Source organism: Oncorhynchus nerka, linkage group LG3 (assembly GCF_034236695.1).
Source record: "Oncorhynchus nerka isolate Pitt River linkage group LG3, Oner_Uvic_2.0, whole genome shotgun sequence".
In the NCBI taxonomy this organism is placed as follows: domain Eukaryota; kingdom Metazoa; phylum Chordata; class Actinopteri; order Salmoniformes; family Salmonidae; genus Oncorhynchus; species Oncorhynchus nerka.
This window is the reverse complement of record NC_088398.1, coordinates 57,471,027-57,491,658: the sequence shown is the minus strand read 5'-3', so window position 1 is coordinate 57,491,658 and position 20,632 is coordinate 57,471,027. Positions and strand designations below refer to the sequence as shown.

Sequence of the window (20,632 nt, the reverse complement as noted above, 5' to 3'; positions counted from 1 at the left end):
GATGTGGTGGGAGAGGGATGTGGTAGCAGAGGGATGTGGGGGATATGTGGTGGGAGAGGGATGTGGGGGAGATGTGGTGGGAGAGGGATGTGGGGAGATGTGGTGGGAGAGGGATGTGGGGAGATGTGGTGGGAGAGGGATGTGGGAGAGATGTGGTGGGAGATGGATGTGGGGAGATGTGGTAGCAGAGGGATGTGGGGGAGAGGGATGTGGGGAGATGTGGTAGCAGAGGGATGTGGGGGAGAGGGATGTGGTGGGAGAGGGATGTGGGGTGATGTGGTGGGAGAGTGATATGTGGGGGAGATGTTGGGGAGAGGGATGTTGTGGTGGGAGAGGGATGTGGGGAGATGTGGTGGGAGAGGGATGTGGGGGAGATGTGGTGGGAGAGGGATGTGGGAGAGATGTGATGGGAGAGGGATGTGGTGGGAGAGGGATGTGGGAGAGATGTGGTAGGAGAGGGATGTGGGAGAGATGTGGTGCGAGAGGGATGTGGGGGAGAGGGATGTGGGGGAGATGTGGTGGGAGAGGGATGTGGGGAGATGTGGTGGGAGAGGGATGTGGGGGAGATGTGGTGGGAGAGGGATGTGGGGAGATGTGGTAGGAGAGGGATGTGGGGGTGATGTGGTGGGAGAGGGATGTGGGAGAGATGTGGTGGGAGAGGGATGTGGTAGCAGAGGGATGTGGGGGATATGTGGTGGGAGAGGGATGTGGGGGAGATGTGGTGGGAGAGGGATGTGGGGGAGATGTGGTGGGAGAGGGATGTGGGGAGATGTGGTGGGAGAGGGATGTGGGAGAGATGTGGTGGGAGATGGATGTGGGGAGATGTGGTAGCAGAGGGATGTGGGGAGAGGGATGTGGGGAGATGTGGTAGCAGAGGGATGTGGGGGAGAGGGATGTGGTGGGAGAGGGATGTGGGGGTGATGTGGTGGGAGAGTGATATGTGGGGAGATGTTGTGGGAGAGGGATGTGGTAGCAGAGGGATGTGGGGGATATGTGGTGGGAGAGGATGTGGGGAGATGTGGTGGGAGAGGGATGTGGGGAGATGTGGTGGGAGAGGGATGTGGGGAGATGTGGTGGGAGAGGGATGTGGGAGAGATGTGGTGGGAGATGGATGTGGGGAGATGTGGTAGCAGAGGGATGTGGGGAGAGGGATGTGGGGAGATGTGGTAGCAGAGGGATGTGGGGGAGAGGGATGTGGTGGGAGAGGGATGTGGGAGAGATGTGGTGGGAGAGGGATGTGGGAGAGATGTGGTGGGAGAGGGATGTCGGGGAGATGTGGTGGGAGAGGGATGTGGGAGAGATGTGGTGGGAGAGGGATGTGGTAGCAGAGGGATGTGGGGGATATGTGGTGGGAGAGGGATGTGGGGAGATGTGGTGGGAGAGGGATGTGGGGAGATGTGGTGGGAGAGGGATGTGGGGAGATGTGGTGGGAGAGGGATGTGGGAGAGATGTGGTGGGAGATGGATGTGGGGAGATGTGGTAGCAGAGGGATGTGGGGGAGAGGGATGTGGGGAGATGTGGTAGCAGAGGGATGTGGGGGAGAGGGATGTGGTGGGAGAGGGATGTGGGGGTGATGTGGTGGGAGAGTGATATGTGGGGAGATGTTGTGGGAGAGGGATGTGGGGGAGATGTGGTGGGAGAGGGATGTGGGGGAGATGTGGTGGGAGAGGGATGTGGGGAGATGTGGTGGGAGAGGGATGTGGGAGAGATGTGATGGGAGAGGGATGTGGTGGGAGAGGGATGTGGGAGAGATGTGGTAGGAGAGGGATGTGGGAGAGATGTGGTGCGAGAGGGATGTGGGGGAGAGGGATGTGGGGGAGATGTGGTGGGAGAGGGATGTGGGGAGATGTGGTGGGAGAGGGATGTGGGGAGATGTGGTGGGAGAGGGATGTGGGGGAGATGTGGTAGGAGAGGGATGTGGGGAGATGTGGTGGGGAGGTGTGGTAGGAGAGGGATGTGGGGGAGAGGGAAGATGTTGTCAGAGAGGAGGGGGAGATGTTGAGAGATGAAAGCTGCAGTTATTGTCCTGCTTATCTGGCCATGACAGGCAGGCAGCACGACGGTGGCAGTTTGAGGCTGTGGGATGTGGTTGGAGAGGGATGTGGGAGAGATGTGGTAGGAGAGGGATGTGGGGGAGATGTGGTGGGGGAGGTGTGGTAGGAGAGGGATGTGGGGGAGAGGGGAAGATGTTGTCAGAGAGGAGGGGGAGATGTTGAGAGATGAAAGCTGCAGTTATTGTCCTGTTTATCTGGCCATGACAGGCAGGCAGCATGACGGTGGCAGTTTGAGGCATTATTTAGGATTCAGTACCACTTGTCCTGTTCAGTCCTGCAACGTTACAGCCCACACTGCAGATGACATCTATGTAATTATCAGCCGCTCAACCCCGAACAACATATCTGTTATCCTAACAATGAAACAGGCCCAAGACAAAGACCTTGATTGTTTGTAGAAGCGGGAAAGCGTTGAGAAGGAATATGTCTAACCTAATGGGATTAATAGTTCAACATTAGACTGATATGTTATTATAGGCTACTTTCTAACCAAGCCTTGTAATCCTATGGGGGTTTGGAGGGTGGTTTCAGACAGGGGAATTCCAGTCTGTTGCTTTAACTTGGCTGCTGTGTTATTCCAGATTGCAGCCACAAGCAGCATGGGAGGAACTGGAGGGGAGTGGCCAGGGGTGTGTCACCTGTCAGATGGGCGGGCTCTGCTCAGACCCCACACAGGAAGGCTTATTGTGGAGGGAGGAAGAGGAGACACACCCACAAGACCATAGAAGGTACACTACATGACAAAAGTACGTGGACACCTGCTCGTTGAACATCTCATTCCAAATTCATTAATATTGAATTAGTCCCCCCCCTTTTGCTTTTATAACAACCTTCACTCTTCTGGGAAGGTTTCCGCTAGATGTTGTAACATGGCTGAAGGGACTTGCATTAGTGAGGTTGGCCTTGATGTTGGGTGATTACTCCTGGCTTGCAGTCGGCGTTCCAACTCATTCCAAAGGTGTTCGATTGAGGTCAGGGCTCTGTCCAGGCCAGTCAAATTCTGCCACAGAACACACCATTTCTGTATGGACCACGCTTTGTGCATGGGGGCATTGTCATGCTGAAACAGGAAAGGGCCTTCCCAAAACTGTTGCCACAAAGTGGGAAGCACAGCATCGTCTAGATTGTCATTGTATGCTGTAGCGTTGACTGCCCTTTACTGGAACGAAGAGGACTAGCCCGAACCATGGAAAACAGCCCCAGACCATTGTCCCTCCTCCACCAATGCATTGGGACAGGTAGCGTTCTCCTGGCATCCGCCAAACCCAGATTTGTCCGTCTGACTGCCAGATTGTGAAGCGGGATGATCACTCCAGAGAACACATATCCAGAGTCCAATGGCAGCGAGTTTACACCACTCCAGACGATTCTTGGCATTGCACATGGTGATCTTAGGCTTGTGTGCGGCTGCTCAGCCATCGAAACCCATTTCACGAAGCTCCCAACGAAAAGTTGGGGCAGTTTGGAACTCTGTATTTATTGAGTGTTGCAACCGATGACAGATGATTTTTACGCGTTAACACTCGGTGGTTCCGTTCTGTGATCTTGTGTGGCCTACCACTTCGTGGCTGAGCCGTTGTTGCTCCAAGACGTTTTCACTTCACAATAACAGCACTTTCAGTTGACCGGGGCAGCTCTAGCAGGGCAGACGTTTGACAAACTGACTTGTTGGAAAGGTGTAATCCTATGACGATGCCACGTTGAAAGTCACTGAGTTCTTCAGTAAGACCAATTTACTGCCAATGTTTGTCTATGGAGATTGCATTGCTGGGTCCCCATTTTTATACACCTGTCAGCAACGGGTGTGGCTGAAATAGCCGAATCCACTTAATGGAAGGGGTGATCCCTGGGAGGGGATTTTTCCTTGATTAATCAGGAACTTTTTAGGCATTTGTCCTCCATTAATTTCTAATAGAAACGGACCTTTCCCCTAGCTAAGTCATGATTTCCCTGATTTTCTATGTTGTCCTGATCATATCCAACTTACATGTTAGGCTCCCTAGTGGCGTAGCGGTCTAAGGCACAGTCTCAGTGTAAGAGGCTTCACTACAGGCCCTGGTTCGAATCCAGGCTGTATCACATCCGGCCGATTGGGAGTCTCATAGTGTGGCGCACAATTGGTCCAGCGTTGTCCGGGGTAGGCCGTCATTGTAAATAAGAATTTGTTCTTAACTGACTTCCCTAGTTAAATAAAGGTAACATTAAAAAGATATATATACATGCATGTAGCCTGCTGGTGTAGTTATGTATTCACTACACATATTATATGTAGCCTGTTACAGACCAACCCATGGTGTTCACAGTAATGTGTTGTTTGTCTATAGATGAGGAGGACCTCTTGTCTCAGCTGTCAGACCCTGAGGACAGTCCAGATGAGAGCCTGGAGGATGCTGTTACACCCCAGACCTCACACACACACAAACAGGTACTACACACACACACACATTATAGCTTCAATACTGCCTGGCTACTTGTGTGCATTATAGCTCCAATACTGCCTTCCAACTGTCGTGGAGAGTTTACAAGAACTTGTGAATTCAATATAGGCTTTTAATAGAAACATATCAGAAGCCTAGATGGTCCGCGGAACACACACTTTTCCAGAGCGCTGGCTCTGTATTTATACACATACAACATATGAGTCCATACCACATGCAAATTAAGTTACTTCTCTCAGTCCATCTGCCACCATTATCTTTCAATCTGTGCTTCCTGCTTGTTCACGCCCAATAATGCCCATATCTGCTTTCAGTTAAGTTATAATGGTGACAGGACCTCTTGATGGGCCCCTTATGTTTAGCTTGTTGTGTTCTTTGGTATGTCTGTCCTTATTAGGACTAGTAGACTATGTGTCTCTTCTCTTCCTGTCCTAAAAATATATGTCCTATGTCTATAGTCCATCCGTTGGTCATTTGGCTGACCCCCTCCTTTGTGTGTCCCTCTGACCTTGGTATGTCCAGCTGTCCTATGCACTCATGGCCTTACTTTGGTTTCCTGTCCTATACAATAGACAATGCATTTTACCCTAAACATTTATGCATTTTATGGCTTTGGCCATTATGTCTGTTATTTCTTGGTTTCCTGTTTTTACCAGAATGGCAAATGCACTCTAAGTATGTCCTCTTCCTCTTGTGGTCTACTGTAAACCTTTCTTTGCTCAATAGTATTATGTTTGTCCCTATATGTACCTTTTGCTCCCACACTACCTGGATTTATAGCTTGAAAAGTAAGCAACTTGTGAATTGACTTGTAATACATTGCATTCTGACATCTAGTTGAGGCGTGTGCTTGTTGATGTATTAGTGAGCTATGTGACAGTTTTGTCTATGCTATGTTGTTCTCAGGATCCAATCTGCAGATGTCAGGGAGAGAGTGTTTACAACATTGACAACATCGTCATCCCCATGTCCCTAGCTGCCACTACCAAGGTGGAGAAACTTCACTACAAAGACATTATAACACCCAGGTATGACTTCTGGTGCTTGTTCTTTGGCTTGAGTTACTTCTTAACAAAACAGCCACATGTTTTTGCTTAACACTATTTTGAGTGTGAATGATCAAACCTTCCTATTTTGGGCCCTCACCAGTTTGCAAGGTCTGTTCTTCGATGTCCTTTGATCTGTGTGTTATTTCTTCACCTCACACGTTGCTCTGCTCCTCCCTCCTTCCCTATAGCTGGAGAGTGGTTGATAACCCAGCCCTGGAAGAGAGAGAGAGACAGGAAGAGGAGGAGCTGCTGTGTGACGAGACCTTTTCCCAGAGCACTGGGCGCACCACCAGGTGGGCACTGGGCGCACCACCAGGTGGGCACTGGGCGCACCACCAGGTGGGCACTGGGCGCACCACCAGGTGGGCACTGGGCGCACCACCAGGTGGGCACTAGACGCACCACGCTTCAACTTGCTGCTCCTAATTGAACCTGCAGTAAAGCTTCGCATCTCTTGTTCCGATGCAATAGTCATTCCAAGATGGCGTAGCAGTCGGACGTGTGTTTTGTCTTGTCCCGTCCTGTATAGTGTAAATATAGTTTTTCCTCGTTTTTTTCTGTATATATTTCGTACATATTTTAATCTCACTTTCCAACTACAGGCTGAATATACTCTCCTGCAACCCGCATCACCCAATGTGGTACGGATCTGCTTTTTCTATACTTTAGAATCGGAACCCTCATCAGAAGCTAGCCAGCTAACTAGCCACTGCTAGCGGTCTTCAACGCTAACTAGGACACCAGCGCGACATCTACCCAAAGCATATCAGACTGCTTTTTCTCTACCACATCTCCGGATTCCTACCGCAAGCTCTGAACCTTTATACCGGATCATCGTAAATAGCTAGCTGCAATCCGAGTGGCTACTTCTGGCTAACGTCTCTGTCCCAGAGCAAGCACCAGTTAGCCTGGAGCTAGCCTCGAGCTAAGCCCATCTCCCGACTAGCCGAAGAGGTCCAAAAATACCTAATTTGCCAATTGGCCTGGACCCTCTACTGCCGACACGGAGCCCCGCCGATCCATCACGACTGGTCCGCCGACATAATCATCCGAGGGGGTTTCAACAGGCTTTTCCGCTGCGACATCGCCAAAGATCCATCTGCTGGCCAAGGCCCGCGAGCTCTCTGAATCGCTGTATCTCCAGCTCACCGCATGAAGAGGAATAAACAGACTCACCCCATCGCGACGTCCCCCAAAGGTTAACTCTCTAGCCCTCGCTATCTCCCTGCTTGCTAATTCGGCCTGCTAACGGCTAGCTTGTCAAGCTCCGGTCCGCTAACTGCTACCTTGTCTAGCTCGGGTCTACGAACTGTTAGCTTGTTAGCACAGGCCTGCTAACCGTCTGAACCACCGCGTCCCAATCACTCTCTGACCCCATTTACTTTCTATCTCTTTTTGATTTTTAATTTGTTTATACCTTCCGGAAACCTGCCTCACCCAATGTGATACGGAATCGCTATGACTTTTACTCTTATTTTTATTTTTATGACACACTCAAGAACCTCCAGACGCTAACCAGCTAACTAGCTACAAGCTAGTTAGTCATTGTTAGTTTAAAAAAACCTGGATAACACTCGCCAGCCCAGCCCCCTGCCCATCCACCGCTGCCCCCTGGACACTGATCTCTTGGCTACATAGCTGACGCACGCTGGACTGTCCATTAATCACGGTACTCCTTTCTGCTTGTTTGTCTTACCTGTCGGCCCGTTGCCTAGTCAACGCCATTTTACCTGCTGTTTGTTGTGCTAGCGGATTAGCCTCGCCTACTGTTTTTAGCTAGCTTTCCAAATTCAACACCTGTGATTACTGTATGCCTCGCTGTATGTCTCTCTCAGATGTCAATATGCCTTGTATACTGTTGTTCAGGTTAGTTATCATTGTTTTAGTTCACAATGGAGCCCCTAGACCCACTCTGCATACCCCTGTTACCTCCTTTGTCCCACCTCCCACACATGCGGTGACCTCACCCATTACAACCAGCATGTCCACAGATACAACCTCTCTCATCATCACCCAGTGCCTGGGCCTACCTCCGCTGTACCCGCACCCCACCATACCCCTGTCTGCGCATTATGCCCTGAATATATTCTACCACGCCCAGAAACCTGCTCCTCTTATCCTCTGCCCCCAACGCTCTAGGCGACCAGTTTTGATAGCCTTTAGCCGCACCCTCATACTACTCCTTCTCTGTTCCGCGGGTGATGTGGAGGTAAACCCAGGCCCTGCATGTCCCCAGGTACCCTCATTTGTTGACTTCTGTGATCGAAAAAGCCTTGGTTTTATGCATGTCAACATCAGAAGCCTCCTCCCTAAGTTTGTTTTACTCACTGCTTTAGCACACTCTGCTAACCCTGATGTCCTTGCCGTGTCTGAATCCTGGCTCAGGAAGGCCACCAAAATTCAGAGATTTCCATACCCAACTATAACATCTTCCGTCAAGATAGAACTACCAAAGGGGGCGGAGTTGCAGTCTACTGCAGAGATAGCCTGCAAAGTAATGTCATACTTTCCAGGTCCATACCCAAACAGTTCGAACTACTAATTTTGAAAATTACCCTCTCCAGAAATAAGTCTCTCACTGTTGCCGCCTGCTACCGACCACCCTCAGCTCCCAGCTGTGCCCTGGACACCATTTGTGAATTGATCGCCCCCATCTAGCTTCAGAGTTTGTTCTGTTAGGTGACCTAAACTGGGATATGCTTAACACCCGGCAGTCCTACAATGTAAGCTAGATGCCCTCAATCTCACTCAAATCATCAAGGAACCCACCAGGTACAACCCTAACTCTGTAAACAAGGGCACCCTCATAGACGTCATCCTGACCAACTGGCCCTCCAAATACACCTCCGCTGTCTTCAACCAGGACCTCAGCGATCACTGCCTCATTGCCTGTATCCGCCACGGAGCCGCAGTCAAACGACCACCCCTCATCACTGTCAAACGCTCCCTAAAACACTTCTGTGAGCAGGCCTTTCTAATCGACCTGGCCCGGGTATCCTGGAAGGACATTGACCTCATCCCGTCAGTTGAGGATGCCTGGTCATTCTTTAAAAGTAACTTCCTCACCATTTTAGATAAGCATGCTCCGTTCAAAAATGCAGAACCAAGAACAGATACAGCCCTTGGTTCACTCCAGACCTGACTGCCCTCGACCAGCACAAAAACATCATGTGGCGGACTGCAATAGCATCGAATAGCCCCCGTGATATGCAACTGTTCAGGGAAGTCAGGAACCAATACACGCAGTCAGTCAGGAAAGCTAAGGCCAGCTTCTTCAGGCAGAAGTTTGCATCCTGTAGCTCCAACTCCAAAAGTTCTGGGACACTGTGAAGTCCATGGAGAACAAGAGCACCTCCTCCCAGCTGCCCACTGCACTGAGGCTAGGTAACACGGTCTCCACCGATAAATCCACGATTATCGAAAGCTTCAATAAGCACTTCTCAACGGCTGGCCATGCCTTCCGCCTGGCTACTCCAACCTCGGCCAACAGCTCCGTCCCCCCCGCAGCTCCTCGCCCAAGCCTCTCCAGGTTCTCCTTTACCCAAATCCAGATAGCAGATGTTCTGAAAGAGCTGCAAAACCTAGACCCGTACAAATCAGCTGGGCTTGACAATCTGGACCCTCTATTTCTGAAACTATCTGCCGCCATTGTCGCAACCCCTATTACCAGCCTGTTCAACCTCTCTTTCATATCGTCTGAGATCCCCAAGGATTGAAAGCTGCCGCAGTCATCCTCCTCTTCAAAGGGGAGACACCCTGGACCCAAACTGCTATAGACCTATATCCATCCTGCCCTGCCTATCTAAGGTCTTCGAAAGCCAAGTCAACAAACAGGTGACTGACCATCTCGAATCCCACCGTACCTTCTCCGCTGTGCAATCTGGTTTCCGAGCCGGTCACGGGTGCACCTCAGCCACGCTCAAGGTACTAAACGATATCATAACCGCCATCGATAAAAGACAGTACTGTGCAGCCGTCTTCATCGACCTCGCCAAGGCTTTCGACTCTGTCAATCACCATATTCTTATCGGCAGACTCAATAGCCTCGGTTTCTCGGATGACTGCCTTGCCTGGTTCACCAATTACTTTGCAGACAGAGTTCAGTGTGTCAAATCGGAGGGCATGCTGTCCGGTCCTCTGGCAGTCTCTATGGGGGTGCCACAGGGTTCAATTCTCGGGCCGACTCTTTTCTCTGTATATATCAATGATGTTGCTCTTGCTGCGGGCGATTCCCTGATCCACCTCTACGCAGACGACACCATTCTATATACTTTCGGCCCGTCATCGGACACTGTGCTATCTAACCTCCAAACGAGCTTCAATGCCATACAGCACTCCTTCCGTGGCCTCCAACTGCACTTAAACGCGAGTAAAACCAAATGCATGCTTTCAACCGATCGCTGCCTGCACCCGCATGCCCGACTAGAATCACCACCCTGGATGGTTCCGACCTTGAATATGTGGACATCTATAAGTACCTAGGTGTCTGGCTAGACTGCAAACTCTCCTTCCAGACTCACATCAAACATCTCCAATCGAAAATCAAATCAAGAGTCGGCTTTCTATTCCGCAACAAAGCCTCCTTCACTCACGCCGCCAAGCTTACCCTAGTAAAACTGACTATCCTACCGATCCGCGATTTCGGCGATGTCATCTACAAAATGGCTTCCAACACTCTACTCAGCAAACTGGATGCAGTCTATCACAGTGCCATCCGTTTTGTCACCAAAGCACCTTATACCACCCACCACTGCGACTTGTATGCTCTAGTCGGCTGGCCCTCGCTACATATTTGTCGCCAGACCCACTGGCTCCAGGTCATCTACAAGTCCATGCTAGGTAAAGCTCCGCCTTATCTCAGTTCACTGGTCACGATGGCAACACCCATCCGTAGCACACGCTCCAGCAGGTGTATCTCACTGATCATCCCTAAAGCCAACACCTCATTTGGCCGCCTTTCGTTCCAGTACCCTGCTGCCTGTGACTGGAACGAACTGCAAAAATCGCTGAAGTTGGAGACTTTTATCTCCCTCACCAACTTCAAACATCAGCTATCCGAGCAGCTAACCGATCGCTGCAGCTGTACATAGTCTATTGGTAAATAGCCCACCCATTTTCACCTACCTCATTCCCATACTGTTTTTATACTGTTTATTTATTTATTTATTTACTTTTCTGCTCTTTTGCACACCAATATCTCTACCTGTACATGACCATCTGATCATTTATCACCCCAGTCTTAATCTGCAAAATTGTATTATTCGCCTACCTCCTCATGCCTTTTGCACACATTGTATATAGACTGCCCATTTTTTTTTCTTTTTTTTTCTACTGTGTTATTGACTTGTTAATTGTTTACTCCATGTGTAACTCTGTGTTGTCTGTTCACACTGCTATGCTTTATCTTGGCCAGGTCGCAGTTGCAAATGAGAACTTGTTCTCAACTAGCCTACCTGGTTAAATAAAGGTGAAATAAAAAATAAAAATAAAAGTTTTTTATTTAAAATCACCTGTCTCTGTAGATCTGGCAGTTGGAACGATGGACCAGGTGTTTCTGTATGGGACTCTGTCAGGGATGACATCAGAGGTGACATGAGCACTCACGTGGACTGGAGCTGCAGTCTGGACACGGACACAGACGGAGCCTTAGAGGAGTGGGTGGTAAGAAAGGACATTCACCTTACCAGCCTAACGTCTGGATCCTGGTTCAGCTCTTCGTTACATTCTGAGTATGACGTCTTGGTATTACATTTATTAACCCTGCTGCAGGGTGTTCATTTTGAAAATGTGGCGCTGGAAATTTTACCAGCAACATATTAATTTACCAGACATTTAGGAAATTTACTGGAACGATATGCATCGGGTGCATAACCTGATTAGGGCGTCCACCCACAGCGCTCAGAATGACAGAAATCACATTTAGGTTATGGTAATTCATCTTAACAGAACATGCAAGTCGAGGATGCAATGAAGTGCGTCCTTCTCTATTTCTGATGTGCACTTTGAAGATGTTAGAATAACTATCCACATTTACTTTTCCTCAGCCAACTATTTACGAACAACAAAATCACTAGCCTTTATCAATCTACTATCCCCCATAGTAGAAAAGTTGACCTATTGTTTAGCTTGTCACGAAAGAAATAGCCTATTCCAAACAGACTCTGGGAACGTTGTGAGATGATCGATCTCAAATTCTTACAACCAGTAGGCCTAGGCTACATAAAACAAGTTAAAAAGGTATGAATCTGATGCAACAGATCAGAACGTTTAGCTTAAAATGTTGTTAAACTAATAGGCCTATTTCTTCACATTATAAGCGCAGCAATGCGCACAAGGCCATAGTTTCATAATAGGCCTACAGTTAGTGGGAAAACACCCTTGTCAAAGTGACAGATGAAACATTTAGAAAGAGGAGAACATTTAAAGATGCAACAACTATCGGTTGCTAATATGACTAGGAGTGCGTCTTATGCTAAAAAGCATATTTATTTTGCCAGTGCCAATTTTAATTATTGGCTTTGCTATTTTTGGGCCAAAGTCCGGCTATTACCGGCTAACGAAACCCTGTCCGACTGGTAGGGCCATTCCAATTAATAACCGATTAACTTTAATGAAGAGTTGCTAGCAGAAACGATGCTATTTTTTGTTATACACAAGTATGTTCATTATCAAGCTGAATTAGAGCTTTTACTTCGAAGTATGACTCACTAAGACTGAACAACAGTTTCTGATTAGGTGAGATATAAATATTGATATTTCATGTAAGAGGTTAGGCCATTAGTGGTGACCATGAAACATTCCCGAGATGATAACCTATCAGATTTCTGCAGTGTTTAGGGTAGTGGACTGGTTGAGGAGTTCTTGAGCCTACACAGATGCACTGTGGGTGATTAGACATGGCTGATTGGAGTGGGTTCTGATTGGACTAAAGTCTTAAGAGGACAGCACAGGCACTTGCAGCACAGTCGATTTTGCTGCCGACTAACTGACCCCCATTAACAATCGGTTCAATTAGTTCCAAACAGTAAAATGACGTAACCTAGTGAAAATACTATGCATGCGTATTCATGGGTTGCATGTTTCGTCACAATATTGTTTTGAACGTTTGTTTTGTACCGATGCCCATCTGAGCTTTCTTCTCAAAGCAGCGCCAATGAGCTCTGATGAAGATTTCTTCAAAAGTGCATAACAGAGTGTAGTGGCTTTCTTTCCTCTTTACCATAGCCCCTGCCCTAGCCTGAAAGCGGGGTTGTTTTGTACACATACAGTCCACATTCAAGGTTTCCAAACGGCCAAAACATTCAATGAGATCCAGGGATATGGTGCAACAAAAAGGTTTATTCTTATGTCTAACAAATGATTCTCCAATCAACTTAAAGCATAGATTAATTGACATGGAAAATACATAATATGACCTGTTTGTATGTCTGTATGGTCAAAAGACTATACCTCTCCCGTGTCTAGCTAGGACTCATCCCCCCGAAGGCCCAACTTCCTGCCTGTATCCTAACACACTTACCACAGTACAATGAATGGGCAAGAGGGGTGGGGCAAAAACTAACAACGAATGAATACATCTCAATCAGGTAAATATAAATCATAAAGGTATGTACCTAATAGTTCTTCATATACATTCTTATTTAATATATTTACACAAACGTACATGGAGCTCTGTAAGTTCTGTCTTTTATACAAATATGTCCACATCGGCTCGAACACAGTGGCTTGGAAATACAATCCTCAAAAGGAGGCAAATATTTACTATCAAAACCTTTTGTTATCATTTTGATGTTGCCAGATTGACTTTAGATGCAGTATAATGTTAGCTAAGATTGAGGGGAGGTCACCGGATTTTTGCTAGCTAATGTTTTTGACTTACTTCACTAGCTAATGACAACATTGCCATCTGTCTAAAGGCCATTTGACGTCATGATAATGCTGGCAAAATGGTTTCCTACTACAAATTAAACTATTTTAGCAATGTCATCGTATTTCCAGGCATTACAATGTCATTTAGACTAAACAGTCGTTAGCCTCTGTCCAGGAATTATGTACAGATCCCAAACATGCTCAATGTCTGAGTATTCAGGCCATGGAAGAACTGGGACATTTTCAGATTCCAGGAATTTGTGTAAAGATCCTTGATGGTGGTGGATGAATGGCACAACAATGGGCCTCAGGATCTCATCACGGTACCTCTGTGCATTCAAATTGCCATTGATAAAATGCAATTGTGTTCGTTGTCTGTATCTTATGCCTGCCCATACCATAACCGCACCACCACCATTGAGAACTCTGTTCACAATGTTGACATCAGCAAACTGCTTGCCCACACGATGCCATACACACTGCCATCTGCCTGGTACAGTTGAAACCGGGATTCATCCGTAAAGATCACACTTCAAAGGTGAGCAGTTGCACACTGAAGTAGGTTACGATGCTGAACTGCAGTTAAAGTCAAGAACCTGGTGAGGACGACGAGCATGCAGATACGCTTCCCTGAGACGGTTTCTGATAGTTTGTGCAGAAATTCTTTGGTTGTGCAAACCCACAGTTTCATCAGCTGTCCGGGTGGCTGGTCTCAAATGATCCCACAGGTGAAGAAGCCGGATATGGAGGACCTGGGCTGGCACGGTTACACGGGGTCTGCGGTTGAGAGGCCAGTTGGACGTACAGCCAAATTCTCTAAAACGACGTCAATTATCTGGCAACTGCTCTGATGGACCTTCCTGCAGTCAGCATACCATTTGCATGCTCCCTCAAAACTTGAGATATCTGTGGCATCATGTTGTGACAAAACTACACATTTTAGAGTGGCCTTTTATTGTCCCTAGCACAAGGTGCACCTGTGTTTTGATCATGCTGTTTAATCAGCTTTTTGATTAGCCACACCTGTCAGGTGGATAGATTACAAATTTGTGCACACAATTTGAGAGAAATAAACTTTGTGTGTCTGGAACATTTCTGGGATCATTTATTTCAGTATATGTCACAACAGGTCTAAATATGTCATGACAGTGTTATGACCGTATGACAGGTTATGACACGTTCAGATGTCATGACATTATGACATGGTTATGAATGTGTCATAATGTGTTATGTAAAGTGTTACCATATGACTAGGATTGTGCTTTAAGCTTGCTGACAACTAAATCAAGTTGATATGGAATCCAGTAGAACAGGAGAGAAATGCTGATTTTATAATAGTATCAATAGAAAGCTGGGATCCTTCTCTGTTCAATAGACGAGCCAATAGACGAGCCAATAGACGAGCCAACTCTGTTTTCACTGGAATTGTAATAAGAATTTTTGCGCAATGACTGGTCTTCTATTAGCCTACAGGTTTCACTTCAAGCATCAACCAACCTCGCTGCCTGACAGGTGATATTCCACTCAAACTAAGCTCAGTATGCAGTACGTGTCTGATAAACCAGATGCATGACGGACTAACAAAAATACACACCCGCCAATTTAATTCCACTAAATTATGCTAATTGACCTTTTATAAACCAATAAGCATGATCGGTCAAATTAATTTTCTGCGGCTAACTGATCAACGGTTAACCGTTAACATCCCTAACAAGCACATTTACAACCTACACAGAAGATGCTGAATTACTTCGATCTTAGTATTGGCAGATAAATTATGTGAATATTGTTCCTACATGACTCCTACAGAGAGAGAGAGACAGACTGTAATGTTTAACTGGTTCTAAGAACAGGGATATTTATTGTACCTCCGTGGTGCTTTATTAAGTGGCTTACTGGGGCTCTCTCATACCGTCCCTGGGAGGGGTGCATCACCTGAGTGGGTTGAGTCACTGATGTTGTCATCCTGTCTGGGTTGGCGCCCCCCCCTCCCCCCCTTGGGTTGTGCCGTGGCGGAGATCTTTGTGGGCTATACTCAGCCTTGTCTCAGGATGGTAAGTTGGTGGTTGAAGATATCCCTCTAGTGGTGTGTGGGGGCTGTGCTTTGGCAAAGTGGGTGGGGTTATATCCTTCCAGTTTGGCCCTGTGCGGGGGTGTCCTCGGATGGGGCCACAGTGTCTCCTGACCCCTCCTGTCTCAGCCTCCAGTATTTATGCTGCAGTAGTTTGTGTCGGTGGGCTAGGGTCAGTTTGTTATATCTGGAGTACTTCTCCTGTCCTATTCGGTGTCCTGTGTGAATTTAAGTGTGCTCTCTCTAATTCTCTAATTCTCTCTTTCTTTCTCTCTCTCGGAGGACCTGAGCCCTAGGACCATGCCTCAGGACTACCTGACATGATGACCCCTTGCTGTCCCCAGTCCACCTGGCCGTGCTGCTGCTCCAGTTTCAACTGTTCTGCCTTATTATTATTGGACCATGCTGGTCATTTATGAACATTTGAACATCTTGGCCATGTTCTGTTATAATCTCCACCCGGCACAGCCAGAAGAGGACTGGCCACCCCACATAGCCTGGTTCCTCTCTAGGTTTCTTCCTAGGTTTTGGCCTTTCTATGGAGTTTTTCCTAGCCACGTGCTTCTACACCTGCATTGCTTGCTGTTTGGGGTTTTAGGCTGGGTTTCTGTACAGCACTTTGAGATATCAGCTGATGTACGAAGGGCTATATAAATAAATTTGATTTGATTAAGTCAAGAGTCTGGTTATGATAGACTGGGAGTGGTGTCTGTCATCTTGGTGCTTGTAAGGAGGTACGGAGAGTGCCCACTTCAGTCGCACATTCAGTGTACAGGCTGCACGCTCCCTGGGGCGCAGGGTGTGAAAGTCATAGGGACCACCCTCACTTCACTGGAAGCCTGTTAATAGCTGATTCTGTACTTGTCATACGACCTTCAGCTTGCGTTATTGTGAATTATGGTTTTAAATAATATCTTTTATCATAGAAGAAAATACAGTATTATACCATCTCAATGTCATTTTTGCTGAAAGTGATACATGTAATATCCTCATCTAATGTAACCCTCATTACTCTTCTTTGGACACAGTGTTAACTAAACTCCAAACGAGCTTCAATGACATACAACACTCCTTCCGTGGCCTCCAACTGCTCTTAAACACTAATAAAACCAAATTCATTCTTTTCAACCGTTCGCTGCCCGCACCCGCCCACCTGACTAGCATCACTACTCTGGACGGTTCTGACTTAGAATATGTGGACAACTACAAATACCTAGGTGTCTGGCTAGACTGTAAACTCTCCTTCCAGACTCATATTAAACATCTCCAATCCAAAATTCAATCTAGAATCTGCTTCCTATTTCGCAACAAAGCCTCTTCCACTCATGCCGCCAAACATACCCTCGTAAAACTCGACTTCAGCGATAGCTTCCAATACTCTACTCAGCAAACTGGATGTAGTCTATCACACTGCCATCCGTTTTGTCACCAAAGCCTGTTTGCTCTCGTTGGCTGGCCCTCGCTACATATCCGTCGCCAGACCCACTGGCTCCAGGTCATCTATAAGTCTATGCTAGGTAAAGCTTTGCCATATCTCAGCTCACTGGTCACGATAACAACACACACCCGTAGCATGCGCTCCAGCAGGTATATCTCACTGGTCATCCCCAAAACCAACACCTCCTTTGGCCACCTTTCCTTCCAGTCTCTGCTGCCAATGACTGGAACGAATTGCAAAAATCGCTGAAGCTGGATACTTATATTTCCCTCACTAACTTTAAACATCAGCTATCTGAACAGCTAACCGATCACTGCAGCTGTACATAGCCCATCTGTAAATAGCCCACCCACCTACCTCATCCCTATCTATCTATCTATCTATCTATCTATCTATCTATCTATCTATCTATCTATCTATCTATCTACTATCTATCTCATCCCCATATTGTTTTTATTTACTTTTCTGCTCTTTTGCACACCAGTATTTCTACTTGCTCATCATCAACTGCTCATCTATCACCCCAGTGTTAATTTACTAAATTGTTGTTTTGCACACACTGTATATAGACTTTTTTCTATTGTGTTATTGACTGTACGCTTTTTTATTCCATGTGTAACTCTGTGTTGTTGTTTGTGTCGCACTGCTTTGCTTTATCTTGGCCAGGTCGCAGTTGTAAATGAGAACTTGTTCTCAACTAGCTTACGTGGTTAAATAAAGGTGAAATAAATAATAATAAAACTCCCTCCCCCTACCTTCCTTGGTCTGCAGCCTCGACTCCCATGGGAGAGTCGTGTGTTCCCGCTGTGTGAGGATGAGGCTCGCTGGGAGGAGAGGGAGAAGGCAGATTCCACCAGCAGCACAGATGACAGCAGCAGCTCTGTTCAGTTACCCCCATTCTCAGCCCTGGCTTCAGCCCTGTCCAGTACATCACCACCACCTGCTGGAGAAGATGAGAACAATACCCTTACTGCAGTCCCCTGAAATGACTTGGCTTTACCATAACACAGGTACATCACAGCCACTGACAGACAGTTCATAATGTTTCACTTTTTATTGTTAATATGTAGATTTTAAATATTTCATGTACAAGTGTATAGGTTAAAAACTTCTTGTGACTCTCAAACCCGGATCCGGGAGCGTAATCATCGCCTGACACGAATTAGCATAATGCAACGGACATAAATCTTCCTAGAAAATCTTCCTATTCATGAAAATCACAGGTGAAATATATTGGAACACAGCTTAGCCTTTTGTTAATCACCCTGTCATCTCAGATTTTCAAAATATGCTTTACAGCCAATGCTAGACAAGCATTTGTGTAAGTTTATCATAGCCTAGCATAGCATTATCCCTTGCTAGCAGCAGGCAACCTTGTCACGGAAATCAGAAAAGCAATCAAATTAAATTGTTTACCTTTGATGAACTTCGGATGTTTTCACTCACGAGACTCCCAGGTAGATAGCCAAAGTTAATTTTTTATTTTTGTAGGCGAAACAGCTCCGTTTGTTCTTCACGTTTGGCTGAGAAATCGCCCGAAAATTGGCCGAAAAATATTCCAAATTAGCTCCATAATATCGACAGAAACATGGCAAACGTTGTTTAGAATCCATCCTCAAGGTGTTTTTCTATTATCTATTCGATAATATATCCATCGGGACAATTCGTTTTTCACTAGGAACGATTGGAGTAATGGCTACTTCTGTATTTTACTCAAGAATCTCTCTCGGAGCCACCATGTGACCAGTTACGCAATGTGGCCGCCTACGGCTATTCTTCAACATAAATGCGTAAAACTACGTCACAATGCTGTAGACACTTTGGGGAATACGTAAAAAGCGTAAGCTCGTTGATGGTACATTCACAGCCAAATAGGGAGTCATTGGAACGCAGCGCTTTCAAAACCTGGGACACTTCCGGATTGGATTTTTCTCAGGCTTTCGCCTGCAACATCAGTTCTGTTATACTCACAGACAATATCTTTACAGTTTTGGAAACGTTAGAGTGTTTTCTATCGAAAGCTGTCAATTATATGCATATTCTAGCATCTTTTCCTGACAAAATATCCCGTTTAAAACGGGAATGTTTTTTTTCTCCAAAAAATGAAAATATTGCCCCCTAGTACCAATAATATATATATATTTTTTTAAACCATTAGTTGTACTGTATTGCTCCCGATTGGCACAGCGGTCTAAGCCACTGCATATCACTGCTAGAGGCGTCACTACAGACCCTGGTTCGATCACAACTGACCGTGATTGGGAATCCCAATTGGCCCGGGTTTGGCCGGGGTAGGCCATCATTGTAAATAAGAATTAGTTCTTAACTGACTTGCCTAGTTATATAAAGGTTAAATAAATAAAACATATATAGCTTGGCTGGATTTGTTATAAAACAATACGTTTAAGAAGTTTATGAGACCAAATACATGTAACTGCACCCACTCATCCATTGGTTAATGGTAACTTAATGGTTATATATGGCAAGAGTGTTCCACACTGTTTTAACTACCTGTGTTGTTTCTCCTCTCTAGATCCCTTCAGGAGTTTAGGAGACCCAAAGGGACAGAGATAGAAGAGGAGGTCTGAACTTCCTGGAGTAGATGTCGCACATAACGTGTACCTCATTTTAATGTACACTTGCTACATTTCCTAAACACAGTGATATTTTATTTGGATTCAAACGTTTTGTAGGAGTTTTTATTTTATTTAAAACATTGTGATTTGTTTGATTCCTTTCAGTTCCTCTGCTGTATTTTAAGGTTTTGGATGGGATTGTGTTGGATATTCAACATGTACACATTTAACATTTTTAAAGTTACCCTGACCTGCATTCATATTGAAGATCTGTGTACCAGTGCACAATCGATCATAACCTTGGCTGACAATGTACCACAGTATGTAAATAATTGTTGCCTGTTATTTATTTTACATGTCTGATTATGCAATTTAACATAGTTTTATATACAATGTCCTTGTTTTTGAAAGAAAAGCACATTTTTTGACCATTAAAATAACATCAAGTTGATCAGAAATACAGTGTAGACATTGTTAATGTTGTAAATTACTATTGTAGCTGGAAACGGCATAGTTTCTACATATCTACATAGTTGCTCATAATGGGCCTATCACTCCTTTGTTCCAATGGCACGTTGTATTAGCTAATCCAAGTTTATAATTTTAAAAGGCTAATTGATCATTAGAAAACCCTTTTTCAATTATGTTAGCACAGCTGAAAAACTTTTTTCTGATTAAAGAAGCAATAAAACTGGCCTTCTTTAGACTAGTTGAGTATCTGGATCATCAGCATTTGTGGGTTCGATTACAGGCTCAAAATGACCAGAAAGAAATAACTTTCTTCTGAAACTCTTCAATCTATTGTCTATTCTTGGCTAGAAGGCCAGCATCCCGGAGTCGCCACTTCACTGTTGACGTTGAGACTGGTGTTTTGCGGGTACTATTTAATGAAGCTGCCAGTTGAGGACTTGTGAGGCGTCTGTTTCTCAAACTAGACACTAATGTACTTGTCCTCTTGCTCAGTTGTGCACCGGGGTCTCCCACTCCTCTTTCTAATCTGGTTAGGGCCCGTTTGCGCTGTTCTGTTAAGGGAGTATTACACAGAGTTGTATGAGATCTTCAGTTTCTTGGCAATTTCTCGCATGGAATAGCCTTCATTTCTCAGAACAAGAACAGACTGACGAGTTTCAGAAGAAA

The 20,632-nt window shown here is 46.0% G+C and overlaps 1 protein-coding gene across 1 annotated transcript in view; it reads left to right on the top strand.

Annotated features, from left to right (window-relative positions):
• Positions 1-19,493, top strand: part of LOC115116424 (titin-like) — a 131,097-nt gene extending 111,604 nt beyond the window's left edge. The window contains 6 exon segments of the mRNA XM_065005707.1: positions 2,636-2,782; positions 4,379-4,479; positions 5,399-5,520; positions 5,730-5,903; positions 14,096-14,211; positions 19,453-19,493. Of these exon segments, the coding sequence (XP_064861779.1) occupies positions 2,636-2,782; positions 4,379-4,479; positions 5,399-5,520; positions 5,730-5,903; positions 14,096-14,211; positions 19,453-19,493 (701 nt within the window).
• The last annotated feature ends 1,139 nt before the right edge of the window (positions 19,494-20,632 follow it).